Source organism: Sebastes fasciatus, chromosome 5, assembly GCF_043250625.1.
Source record: "Sebastes fasciatus isolate fSebFas1 chromosome 5, fSebFas1.pri, whole genome shotgun sequence".
Taxonomy (NCBI): domain Eukaryota; kingdom Metazoa; phylum Chordata; class Actinopteri; order Perciformes; family Sebastidae; genus Sebastes; species Sebastes fasciatus.
In genome coordinates this window covers 39,122,066-39,135,410 of record NC_133799.1, presented here as the reverse complement: position 1 = coordinate 39,135,410, position 13,345 = coordinate 39,122,066, and the positions used below count along the sequence as shown (strand labels likewise).

Sequence of the window (13,345 nt, the reverse complement as noted above, 5' to 3'; positions counted from 1 at the left end):
CCTCCTCCTCCTCCCCTCCTCCCCTTTCCTCCTCCTCTCTCCTCCTCCTGTCTCCTCCCCCTCCCATCCTCCTCCCCTCCCCTCCCCTCCTCCTCCTCCTCCTCTCTCCTCCTCCCCCTCCTCTCTCCTCCTCCCCTCCTCCTCCTCCTCCCCTGTGCTCTGCTTTTGATCCCACAGGGACTTGGAGCCTTTACATTCCAGTCATTCCAGCCGCAGCGAACAATCGGCCCTCAGTTATTTATTGGTGCAGCTCGCGGCCTCAGTTCAGTCTGCTGCTGCCCGTCTGCGCGTACACACACACACACGTTCACGGAGGAAACGAGAGGAAGGAGCTCGAGTCGGGAAGCTTGTGGACTTGTTGTTGAATTGAAGCACAGAATAGCGTAAAGTCGTTCCTGAGGGATGACTCTATATTTTGGTAAGTTTTTCATTCTGAATTGATCTCTCGGCCGGTGTTGCGTTTGGGTGCCTGAGAAGGCACGTTTTTTTTAGCATAGCGCAGTATTGACTGCTGGATTAATTATATGACTTTTTGTTTAAAGCTGATGGAAAAAATCTCATTATTTCTTATTGATCAAGTGAAGAACACCACTTTTACTGATCTGGATCATTATTTCTACACATATTAAATTAATTTCACAAAGTGGAGTTTCTGCTCGATTTAAAGCAGTAGGATGTTATCATATTGATTCCCATAAGAAGCTTTTAGAGAACAGTTTTTTTTTCTTTTTAATGAGGCATTTTACACGTTTCAGCATGTTTCCTGTATATACATTATAGTTTTGTGCTTCATCATTCAAGTCAATTTATGATTCATCCCAAGGGGGCAATTTGTGCTGCAGCAAGTATAAAACATCCAATAGAACATAGGACATACAAGCCCCTTAAAGGCAGGGACTATAAACAATATTATGGACATTGAATATTATTATCATCACCATTACCAATATAATAGTGATCATTGTAGTTTATGTCAAATTTGAATCAGTGTGTTTGTTTGTGTGATGTTTGTAGTAACTGTATTAGTGTTTCACTTCCGTTTGTCTGGCTGCTGGAGAAAGTTCTGCTTTAAAGTGTGTGGGCAGTAAAACTGGATCTGAACTGACATCACTGGCAGGGGTATTTCCAGCAGCAGCTCCTGCAGTTCCAGCTAAAGTCAGTGTGTAGTAGAAGAGTTTGTAAATGATCTTTTATTGTCACACATTGTGCAGCACACAGTGAAATTTAGCTTCTGCATTTAACCCGTCCTTGTTTATTAGGAGCAGTGGGCAGCTAGTACTATACAGCACCTGGGGAGCAGTTTGGGGGGTCGGTGCCTTGCTCAAGGGCACCTCAGCAGTGCCCAGGAGGCAAACTGGCACGTAAAAAAAAATTAAAATTAAAAAATCAATCATTAATCATTTGTAAATGAATTGAATTGATGTTAGCTGAAATACATTATAAATGGTTTTGATTATAACAACGGGGGTGAGGAGCCCTGAAGAGCTGATGAGATCAAATTTGAACATATACAGTATGTTGTGCAGTGCTAGATCTGATCAATATTATTCTTTTTCCCTCAGATTTGTGAATAACTGCCACCTATAGGCTGTTTTTTTTTGCTAATTTCCCGCCAACTGAAATGAGAACTGCTGAAGGCTCATCTGGAACGGTCCTGCACCGTCTCATCCAAGAGCAGCTCCGCTACGGCAACCTGACGGACACTCGCACGCTCCTGGCCATCCAGCAGCAGGCCCTGCGCGGAGGCGGCAGCGGCAGCGGCGGGGGCACCGGCAGCCCTCGCTCCTCCCTGGAGAGCCTCACCCAGGAGGAGTCCCAGTACGTCCAGATGTCGACGCGACAGGAGCCCCAGGGCCAGGAGCACCAGGGCGACTGCCTGCACTCCGAGAGCCAGGTGTGCCACCTGTACCAGCTCCACGGAGAGCAGCTGCCCACGTATGAGGAGGCAAAGGCCCACTCCCAGTACCTGATCTCCCAGAAGGGACAGGCGGAGCCTGGCGTGGACATAATGGGGGGTCGCGGTGAGGGACAGTGGGATCTGAAAAGGGAGCACGCTCGCTCCCTCAGTGAGAGGCTCATGCAGCTTTCTCTGGAGAGGAACGGACCTCGAGACAATTTGGCCATCAGCTCCTCACACAGCTACCCGCAGCTGTATAACAACGTTACGAACACGTTGGCGGCTAACAGGGAAGGTCCACGACAATGTAGAGATCAACGTGGGCCTCCCCCAGACTATCCTCTGTTTGCCAGACTTCCTGGATACATGCTCAGCCACTCACAGGAGCACGGACACTACTACAGAGACCCTCCTCCCCCTTTCTACTCCCAGCATCACAGGTAAACACAGCAGACGGAGGACAGTATGGTGCAGCTATCAGATCAAATGCAGCCAAGTAAACAGTGCTTTCATTCAGTATTTCCAAGGCCTTCAGCAGTGTTGTAATGAGTCACTCATGTCTCCCCTTAGCAGGTATGTGTCTGCTCAGTCCCAGGTGGCTTACAACAACAGCATCACCACCACCGCAGCCCCCTCCAACGAGAACTCAGCTCAGACCAATGTGTTGATACGGGAGAACGAGCGGCTCAGGAAGGAGCTGGAGGTCTACACTGAGAAGGCCGCCAGGCTGCAGAAGGTGAGAGAAGATCGCAATTGGCAATGAACGTAGCTGTTGGCTCATAGAGGGGTTTGGAAATTGTAAAACAATACTTTCCTTGCCAGTACATGTCAGGGTGAGAAGCTGTCTGGCAGGAGAGGGATCCCAGTGGTTGGCTCACTCCAGACACACCCACAGCTGCTTTTTTATCACATTTATTTTAATGGTTTGTGACTTTTTTTTAAATGTGCTATAACAGTGAGGTTTCTCCTCCTTCCAGCCTCTGGAATGCCAACAACACATCCCCCCCTTTGTCTTTCAAACATGCTGGCATATTGCCATGAAAGGAGATAAATACCTTTGACACCTGGGACCCACAAGTGTTCACCCAGGAATGTTGATTCCCACTTTTCAGTTGTGCATAACGTTAAAAGCCATTTGCCTGTAGGCAGTGATAAAAGAAAAGAGAGCGGCATTTGTACAGATTGGCCTTGTTGATATTAACAACATAAAGCACAATCCAGACAATGAATGGAACAATGAGACTGATCATCTCACATTTTCTTCCTAGCTGGAGTTGGAGATTCAGAGAATATCTGAAGCTTACGAGACTCTGATGAAAGGCTCAGCCAAGCGGGAGACTCTGGAGAAAACAATGAGGAAAAAACTAGAGGCCGAGATTAAGAGGATGCACGACTTTAACAGAGACCTGAGAGGTATGCACCTGTTCATCTGCTGGTAACTGCTGGTAACGCACACTTTGCTTTTAACCCAATGTGTGTGTAACCGTCATGTTTCGTTTTGGTTTCCTCCTACAGATCAGCTTGACTCAGCTACCAAACAGCGGGCGGCCAAGGAGGCCGAGTGTACCGACCAGAGACAGCACGTCTTTGTTAAGCTGCTGGAGCAGAGTAAGTTTACGTCTTTTATTCTGAATTAGGGCTGTGAAAGTTAAAGCATCATATGAAACTGTAAAACCAAAGGAATCCACTGGTACTAACCATGTCATACTAGCTTGTTGCAAAGGAGACTAACTCCAAACTTTTACTAAATGTTGGCGAGGAAAAACTGTCATGGCCATTTTCAAATTGACCTCTGACCTCCAGATCAGTGAATGTAAATGGGTTCTATGGGTACCCACGAGTCTCCCCTTTACAGACATTCCCACTTTATGATAATCACATGCAGTTTGGGGCAAGTCATAGTCAAGTCAGCACACTGACACACTGACAGCTGTTGTTGCCTGTTGGGCTGCAGTTTGCCATGTTATGATTGGAGCATATTGTTTTATGTTAAATGCAGTACCTGTGAGGGTTTCTGGACAATATCTGTCATTGTTTTGTGTTGTTAATTGATTTACAATAATAAATATATACATACATTTGCATAAAGCAGCATATTTGTCCACTCCCATGTTGATAAGAGGATTAAATACTTGACAAATCTCCGTTTAAGGTTCATTTTGAACAGATAAAAAAATTTGCAATTAATTTTTGATTTGCGTATTCTCACAGCTTGGCTCACGACAGAATAGAGTTGAGGATGTAATTTGTTATCTGATTTGACAAATCTCACAGCCCTGTGAAGCACTCAACAATGGCAGGAACATAGTTTAGGAGGGATTGGTTTCCTCCTTCAGTGTTTTAAAGGATGTGGCTCCCGCATGTCGGGACACAAATGGTTCTATCTCTAATGTTAAGAGACGCAAGCTATATATCATAGCTGTAGTAAATGTGGCCTGGATTCCAGGACATTTTTTTCAGACTGTCTCTGCATGCGACCCCCCCCCCCCCCTTCCTCCCATGCTCAGTTTTGCATCACTACTGACTCTCCTCCTCAAGGGGAACTAATAAGTCTGGGACTCCAGGGCCGTCCAGGCCCAAACTCCAGATGACCCCTGGCCAGCTCGCTCTCCTTGTTTGGGCATTTGTTGTTTAATCATGATCAGCCAGTTGTGGATATTTCTTTACTCCTTTTCTGTTCTCTGCAGCAGGGATGTGCTGTCGAGTAAACCCAGCTAATCTCAGTTTAGTCATCTTTATCATTGACCAAATGCTATTTTTGATTCGACACATTTCAAGATTCAAGAGTTTTATTTGTCACGTACTCTTACAGGATGTGCAGTGAAATGTAAAGTGGCAGTGCTCACAAACAAAAACAACCACAACTACACAAATATATTTAAAATGTAATAAAAATGAAAGGGACAATGGCATTATTTTACAGTAAGAGAGGCCTGTATACAATGTGGAATATAAATGGGAATGATGAATGAACATTTGTGAATGATTTTCGGACAAATGTTTTTTACCTGGCACAGGTTCAAAGCTCTTTATTTGTCATGGTCCAGTTAAAACATAGTGCTTGAATTGATATAAACATCAGTTAATATAAATTAGTAATGTAAATGTGTATTTGTAAAAAAACAGACATATCTGATAGAGGATTTCTTTTTGTTCTGAAACTGTAGTTATATAATCAACAGCTGTTCTGTTCTGAATGACCCTGCTGTTGGGATGACAGTTGTACTTTCCTGTTTTAATCAGCCATGGTGTGATTGTCTTGAGCCATAAGATCAAGAACTATTGTCCATCTGCTTTGTCCTGGAAACAGTTATCTTGGAACATCAGCAAAGCTATGTTTAAATGACAATGGTGGGATGTGTTGTGTATATGTGTATATGTAAGGACCACTTGAATTATATTTTGAGCTGCATGTTTACTTCACGTCCTCAGAAGCATTCCAGAGCTTTTCCAAGTACAAAGCTATGCCTGTGTGCGTAAGTGGATAAGAGGAAGTCTGCATTCCCTCCACAGGCATGCACTGCTGTTGTATAATCAACCCCCTTTTTAAAGTGGCACAACAGATAAACTGTCTTTCTTTTCTAAAAGTTTTAGTAAATGAGATTATTTTAATGTTGATTTGTTTGTAACTCTGTGATTCATTTTCATTTTAGAAGACAAGGTGACTAACGGTCTGTTATTGAACCACATACCTTGATGGCTGTGTGTGTAAATATCTCTTGTTGGGTCGCATTCCATTCAAAAGTACCTCACTGAGTTTACACAGCCGCTTGACTGACCCATCAATAGCCACTCTTGATTTACAGTAGGGGAGAGCGGGGTCGGTTGGGACAGGATTTGAAATTTACAAATGTTTTCTTTTTCTCAAAGAAATTTGTTAACAAGTGACATTGTAAATATAAGTCTTATAAGATATTTTTAAGCCCAGAACAAGGTGTCCCAACCAACCCAGGGTGGCAGAATTTTGGGAAAATTAAATTTAAATTATGTCTTTCACATTTGGGTTTATTTTCTTAAAAAACTTGATAAATTGTTAGCCGACACCTGTATCTGTTCAGGGATCAATTATTTGTATTACTGTTTAGTAGTCTGTGAGTAATAGGTTATATATAGGTTAAGGTTATAGAGTTCTACAGGAATGAGTCCTAAAACCCGGAAGTGAATTAGCATTTTAGCAATTCCTGTTCCCTCGCCTGGAGGTTAATGGGTTTCTTGAATGGGTTTTTAGTTAGATGCCTGAAATAGGTTCTGTGGTTAATACAAGCTGAAGAGAATTTAATGTTTTGTTCTACGATATCAAATATACTGTCAGTAAATATCCCACTCGTGAATTTTGAAGCTTTAATGGGTCTTAAAAGGGCGGTTGCTAACAAGTAGCTAAATGAGACTATTAAACGTCATCACGCCGACTCCTCCGAATTTACAGCCTCATTGTGTCCAAAACCCGATGGAAAAATCCCATTGTCTTTTTGTCGAGGGAACCCAGGGCGATGCCAACTTCCTGGTTGGCCTAGATAAATCCACAAAAGTGTCCCAACTGACCTCATTTTCCCCCATAGCCTTCTTTAGCATTCATTTGACCTCCTCTACGTGGCTGCTATTGTCCCAGGACAATAAGAGATGATGGCCCCCTGATCTCATATATTCCAGGATCAGGTCACTGTTTTTCTTACCACCCCTCACCTCATTTTTTTGCCCTTTCTGTGTCTTAGATGAAGAGCAGCAGCGGGAGCGCGAACATCTGGAGAGGCAGATGCAGCACCTGCGCGTCTCTGGGGAGGAGTGCCAGCGGAGGCGGGAGCTGCTCGAGCAGGCTCTGGCCTCGACGCAGGCCCGCAACCGGCAGCTGGAGGAAGAGCTGCAGAGGAAGAGAGCCTACGTAGAGAAAGTGGAGCGGCTTCAGAGCGCGCTGGCGCAGCTGCAGGCGGCGTGCGAGAAGAGGGAGGCGCTGGAGCTGCGGTTGCGCACGCGACTGGAGCAGGAACTGAAAAGCCTCAGGGCACAGCAGGTGAGGGGAGGAAGTCATTCCATAGACTTATGTCTAATAGAAAGAAATACTTCAACATTTTGTAAGATATGCATATTTGCTTTCTTGTCAAGAGTTAGATGAGAAGATCGGTACCACTCTGAGGTCTGAGAGTTGTATCAATCTTCTCATCTGACTTTCGCCAAGAAAGTGATTCATTTTCCAAAATACCAAACTATTCATTTAAATGAAAGGTGTTTGTTTCCTTATGTTGACAACAGTTGTCTATTATCGCAGTCTCAGAAACAGGCAGCTGACCCCACGGCTTCAGAGTTGAGCTCCTCCACGTTGCAGCAGCAGCTGAGGGAGAAAGAGGAGCGTGTTCTGGCCTTGGAGGCGGACATCACCAAGTGGGAGCAAAAATACCTGGAGGAGAGCACCATGAGGCAGTTTGCAATGGATGCAGCTGCCACTGCTGCAGCACAGAGGTACGACAACACATGGAGCAAAAAAACATCCTGATATTTACCATTTCATTTAAGTTTCTGGAGGTTTTTTAACAGTCCTCTATTTTCTTTGCAGAGATACAACCATCATCAATCATTCACCACGACATTCACCAAACAGCAGTTTTAATGAAGACCTGCCTTTGTCGAGTCACAGACACCAGGAGATGGAGAACAGGTATACATCTTTCCACGTCCTTGTTAGATACCAGCTAATACCTGCTTCTTTTGTTTGGGATTGTGATCTAACGGTGTCTTCCGTGTGTTTAGGATCCGCGCACTTCACGCTCAGCTCCTGGAGAAGGACGCTGTGATCAAAGTCATCCAGCAGCGCTCCCGATGGGAGCAGGGCAAGCTGGAGAAACAGGGGCTTCGCCTCGCCAGGTCCGTCCCCTCTATCAATACCGTGACCAGCAGCACAGAGAGTAAAGGTGAGTACAAGATGTTTATCCCCCGCGCTTCATGCAACACTGGAATTTTGAATCTGTGATGACACATGCTTTCAAGCGACAACTGGCAGACTGAGCCGTGTCGCCAGACAGAATGTGCACTTCCTAAAAAAAAAGTACTGACTAGGAGACAACCTTTTCGTGTTCCTCAAATGGACAACATGTTTTTAAACTGGAATGCATATCATCTCTCACTCCAGAATAGCCCGATCTAGAATAGTCATGGGAAGAACTCGGCAGGGCAGATGTTCGGGAGTGTGTAAATGTGGATGTGAGCAGGGTAATTAAGCAACCTCCTCTCTTTGTCTGCGTTTGTAGGAAAGAGCCTCTCAGATGACCAGACAGGTGCTGCTGCTGCGTTGCAACCCCAACCCTGCGTGGGGCCCAGAGGCCCGAGTCGAGACTCCAGCACCCAAAGTGACAACGTCCCTACTGAGGAGCCTGAGCTCACAGCAGAGCCTGGCAAGCTAAAGATGTCTGAGGTGATCTCAGCGGCTTCCACTGGTGGGTTTATTGCTTTGTTAAGCCTTTGACACCCAGTCACCAAACTACTTCTGGGTTCATTGTAACAGGCTTTGAGTTATATTCTATATGACTTCTATTTGAAGTGTAACCAGACCCTGGATCAGGACACACTAAAGATGTAGTGTTGATACTAATAACTTTAAATTAAACAAGGTGCAGCTTTGCAGTTGCATTTGCTTGAGCATACCAAGGTTGTATTTGTAATCTGCTAATTTAATTTCGCTGTAGACGCCCCGGAGGAGCCACTCAAGACATTCAAGAGCATCAACAGCTCAGATGCAGAGGTGGTTGAAATCCTCATTTGAGTGCTCACTACAGCTGATATATGACTGAACAGCGACGGTCAACGATGACGGAGACTTTTGAGTGTTAAAGGCCTTCCTCGACGTCTGACCACGAGTAAAGAAAGCCAGATCGTCAGACGTGAGAGGAGCTATTTCACCTACGTCAAACATGCAGTGTCCAGAATGTGGCAGAGGAGAGCTGAGCTTTCCTTCTACTGACATTTACCTCAAGAGTCCGAATTCTCCAAGGTACCTGGACAGTATTCTGCTCTGTGATAGGAACTTTTGTTGTGCACGTTCATTTTTCAGTTACGTATTGTATTTATATTTGTAAATGCTGCTCATATTGTGATGTTACTTTTTATGTTTGAGAGGTTAGAAGAACAAGGATCACTCCACGCCTTGCTCTGCTCCACTTAAATTATATACAGTTATACTCACTTTTCTGGATTAAGCGCGCAACCCCTTCTGTGTTTTGTTTGGTTTATTTTGAATTTCCAGCGAGCCTGTTACCTCAGAAAGTAATGGGAATATTTATAATATAAGCATCCTCTTTGTTTTCATGCCATGTTTGGGGATTATTCTGTTTAACAGAACCTAAATTAACAGTTGCTCGTCTCTTTAAAATACATCCGGGGCCCTCCTCACAGCTCAGAAGAAGATTTTGAGCCCGCAGAATGTCTGCTCATTTCTCTCTTAAAAAAGCCTGCGAGGACTGACGAGTGTTTCACCGGGGTCTAATTTTCCAGTTCCCGGGTTAATGTTCAGGGCCTCAGATGGCGACTGCCCAGCATTTCGCTCCCGTCCGCTAACACGCTGGAGCTAATCTTCTCACATTCCCTCGCTGAGGGAATGCTCCCGTTAAAGAAAAAGGCTATCTAAAGTCTGACCCCTCGCCCTTGTTAAAATGGCACGCATTCTTTGGCATTGGTTATTTCTTCCGAGTCGCAGTAGCTGGTTCTACCACGAGCATAGAAATGGTCCACTATAATTGGCCTGCATTTGCTACTCTATTTGTTGTCCCCATTACTGTGTCATATTCAGCTGTTTTCCCCACTGCTCAAGTATCTATGTGGACTATATCCTTAACATGGAATCTTCTATTTATTTCTCCCTGCATAGTGTCAGATCACTGAACACTGCTGAATGTAGACTCCTGTTTTCCAGTACTGTGTCCCTTTTGTATTTAACTGGAATGTGTTCTACTCTTTAGAGGGGAATACCGCTAAGCTAATATATTATCCTACAGTTTTTAATTGCTGAATTGTCAGGGTCCATCTTGACAACATTATCAATAAGAGTATTGTTTTAAGTCCCACGAATAGCATGTGAAGTCTCACATTTGACTGGTATTCCCCGTCAAGCTTTCCCGTCACAATGCGTTTGCTGGTCAAAGCACTGTGTCAGTTTGAGTTAATGCCCTTCACTTTTTTTGGAATGTGTTTACATGAATGGCTATCTGAAGTGAGAGAAGTTAATATATTTTCTAGCTTGTTTTTTTCATTGATTTACTTTATTTGTTTTGTTTTTCTGGTGCCAAAGATGTACTCTACTTTTAAGTTATAACCGATGTCAAATACAAAAGGTCCTGTTAAGGTGCCTTGCTTCAGCTGGTTGACCCATTGTGATGTTGCTGGGAACTTTTGTAAAGGAAACATTTGTATGTATGCCTTACCATTTCACTATAATAGATTAAAATTTTAATATATGTCTGATAAAAGGCTTTCTGTTTTGGATTTTTTACACAGTATGCATTGGATAGATTGATTACAAAAATCCTACTGAACGACTGAGATACCAGGTTAGATATTGTAATATTTAAAGACCCCCATTCATGATGTTTGTTTATTCAGTACCACTATTCAGCTGTGGTCCGTCTTGATCAATAAGAGAGAAAAAGTGAAGTACTAAAAGACAACAACAACAATGCAGTTGCTTAAATTCTTAAATTTAAATGTCTAATGAGTAGGACTTCAGGACATATATTTCCCTCAGGACCTGGTGGAGACCAAAACAGAGCTAAAAGGGCGGTGAATATATTTGCCAACTTTAAAGGTACAGTGTGTAGGATTTAGGGAGATCTATTGGCAGTAATGGAATGTAATATTCATTATTGTGTTTTCATTAGTGTATAATCACCTGAAACTAAGAATATTGTTTTCATTCGCTTAGGATGAACCCTTCATATCTACATAGGGAGCGGATCCTCTTCACAGAGTCCGCCATGTTGCACCGCCATGTTTCTACAGTAGCCCAGAATGGACAAACCAAACTGTAAAATGTTTGTATCTCTGTCCTTCGTGGAGAATATGGAGGCTGTGGTCAACTTGAATCCATGATGGTCATTGTGGATTCCAATGGTGACACATTTTAACAGGGTACAGAATGTATCAAAGTTTCTTCAGACAGTCTTTAAACCACTCCTGAGGGATAATGTATCTCGCTGCTTCAGTAGCCTATGTGGGGCTATGTTCCAAATTGTTATTTCACCAAAATATGTCTAAATCTACTGCTTCTGTAGAGGGCTATTGTACTTTGGTTCACTCTTACCACTTCCATCAACCTCGTTTCTGTTTCAATAGGCAGCTGTTTGTACCAAAAAAAGATCTAAAAACCCACCTGCCCAGCACAAAATGTCAGACAGGCAAAGTTAGCAAAATAACATAGTGGAACATTTAGCAGCTAAAGAGACAGATATGTCCCTCAGTCATTGGTGGAGACCAAAACAGAGATATATGGTCGGTGAATATATCTGCCAGGTGGCCAGCAACACAACTTTAAATAAATGCTAACAACTTTAAGGTTCGTAATGTGCCTTTCACATATAATGCGGCAACGGCACTACTGCGCTCTGAAACCCTATATTTCCAACAACTTGCGCGGCGCAACAACGTCTTTTTGCTGTGCCGAGTAAAGCGCAGCGCACAGCTTGTGGTGCGCTGTGCCCAAAGTTCATACTGGTCGAACTTTGGGCGCAAAGCACTGTGATGTGTGCTGAACCCAGCAGCCAGCGCAGCGCAAACTACATTCTATGTGAAAGGCCCTTAAGGATGATATGTTGTGTTTACAGTTTGTTACGCTGTCCCCGATTTTTTTTTAGAATGAAATAACTTGAGGTTGGCAGTTTTATTTCAGTCACGTTCAAAAACAGTTCAAGTTAAAAGGAATAATAAACAGAAGATCTCGTTTCACTTGATGTAACATTTTAAAGCTGCTCAGACTCTCAATAGGAACTGTTCTGTGACGAAGCATAAATTCTGAGAAATATAGTATAGCTAATTGTATTGCTCTGAGGGATGTTATTTTTTTATGGTTATGTGTCTAGTACAGTGGTTCTCAAAGTGGGGTCAGGGGACCCCCAGGGGTCCTTGAGGGGGTTCCAGGGGGTCCCCAGCAAAAAAGTAAATAATTTGGTTTTACTATAATTCCATCCATAAGTAACACAATGACAGAATGTATGACTATTTTGGTTATGGGTTTAATACACTTTCTGTAATAAAACATTTAAAAGCATAAATCATATCAGATGGGGGACCCTGGAACACAATCTTATCAAAATAGGGGTCTGTGGTCTAATTTGTATCAGTTTAGGGGTCGTTGGTGTGAAAAAGTTTGGGAACCACTGGCCTAGTAGACTTTCAAGAAGTTGATGCAGCCTTTAAAGGGGAACACCACTTAAATTAAGAAATCCAATATGTTATTTCCATGGCCTAGGAAATTGCAATCAATATGTGAACATGAGCTACTCTCTCTCAAAGCCAGAAACCAGTCAAGTCTCAAACTTGTGATGTCATAGGGTGTAAAGCAGGGGCGTCAAACTAATTTCAGTTCATGGGCCACATACAGCCAAATTTGACCTTAAGTGGGCCCAAACCAGTAAAACAATTGATTGATAACCTATAAATAACAACACTTCCAAATTTGTCCCTTTTTTTTAGTGTAAAGAAGTACAATTATATTCTGAAAATGTTCACAGTTAATGAACAATCCATTCACAAAACAGATGACAAACAGCCTGAGATGTCTCGCTAATCTCTCGGATATGACAGACAATAATTGATTTAATCTCCTCTGTTCTTAGTTGTCCTTGCACGTTCTTGTATTTGCCATAATGGGTATGGTAGTGGCTCTGAATATTATATTCCTCAAGCACTGAAAGGTGCTGTAAACACACCAAGCGCTCATTTACCTCTGTGAAGAAATAGGAATTGGTTAATTTCTCTTGGAAAACCTGTAAATTCTGTTTCCACTCTCCATTTTCCAACGATGTCTCCTGCATGAACAGTAGGCTGTACCCTTGACAGTGTTGTGTCATGTAGCCTGTACATAAGCATGTGGCATTTATAATAGGAATAGCAGTGCATTTTATTGAAAAATTGGAATTATTGACTTCTCTGCAATTTTCACACTTTGCAAAGTCATCCAGTGGGCCGGATTGAACCCTTTGGCGGGCCGGTTCTGGCCCTCGGGTCGTATGTTTGACACCCCTGGTATAAAGACTGGAGCTGCTCCATAGACAATGAATGGGAGACTGATTTCATGGACCCACAAAATGTTTGTTTTCTTGTTTATACCCAAACGTGCTTTATTCTATTGTAGTGTTGTCAGGTGTGAAACAGAAAATGCCCCCATATATTCAGAACATTCCCCTGGCTGCTCTCAGTGTCATCTAGAACATCTTTCCCAATTCATTGTCTATGGAGCAGTTCCACACTCCA

At 43.2% G+C, this 13,345-nt stretch overlaps 1 protein-coding gene across 2 annotated transcripts; it reads left to right on the top strand.

The window, feature by feature from the left end:
- The first annotated feature begins 266 nt into the window (after positions 1 to 266).
- amotl2a (angiomotin like 2a) lies at positions 267 to 10,347 on the top strand. Of its 2 annotated transcripts, none has more exons than XM_074636682.1 (11): positions 267 to 418; positions 1,563 to 2,337; positions 2,471 to 2,633; positions 3,166 to 3,310; positions 3,413 to 3,505; positions 6,610 to 6,905; positions 7,161 to 7,351; positions 7,446 to 7,547; positions 7,640 to 7,800; positions 8,137 to 8,322; positions 8,572 to 10,347. In XM_074636682.1, exons 2-11 carry the CDS (start codon positions 1,622 to 1,624, stop codon positions 8,646 to 8,648), a joined length of 2,130 nt encoding a protein of 709 aa, XP_074492783.1. In that variant the 5' UTR covers positions 267 to 418; positions 1,563 to 1,621; the 3' UTR covers positions 8,649 to 10,347. The 2 variants fall into 2 exon arrangements, with proteins under 2 accessions (XP_074492783.1, XP_074492782.1); XM_074636681.1 differs by having other exon boundaries at positions 2,468 to 2,633.
- The last annotated feature ends 2,998 nt before the right edge of the window (positions 10,348 to 13,345 follow it).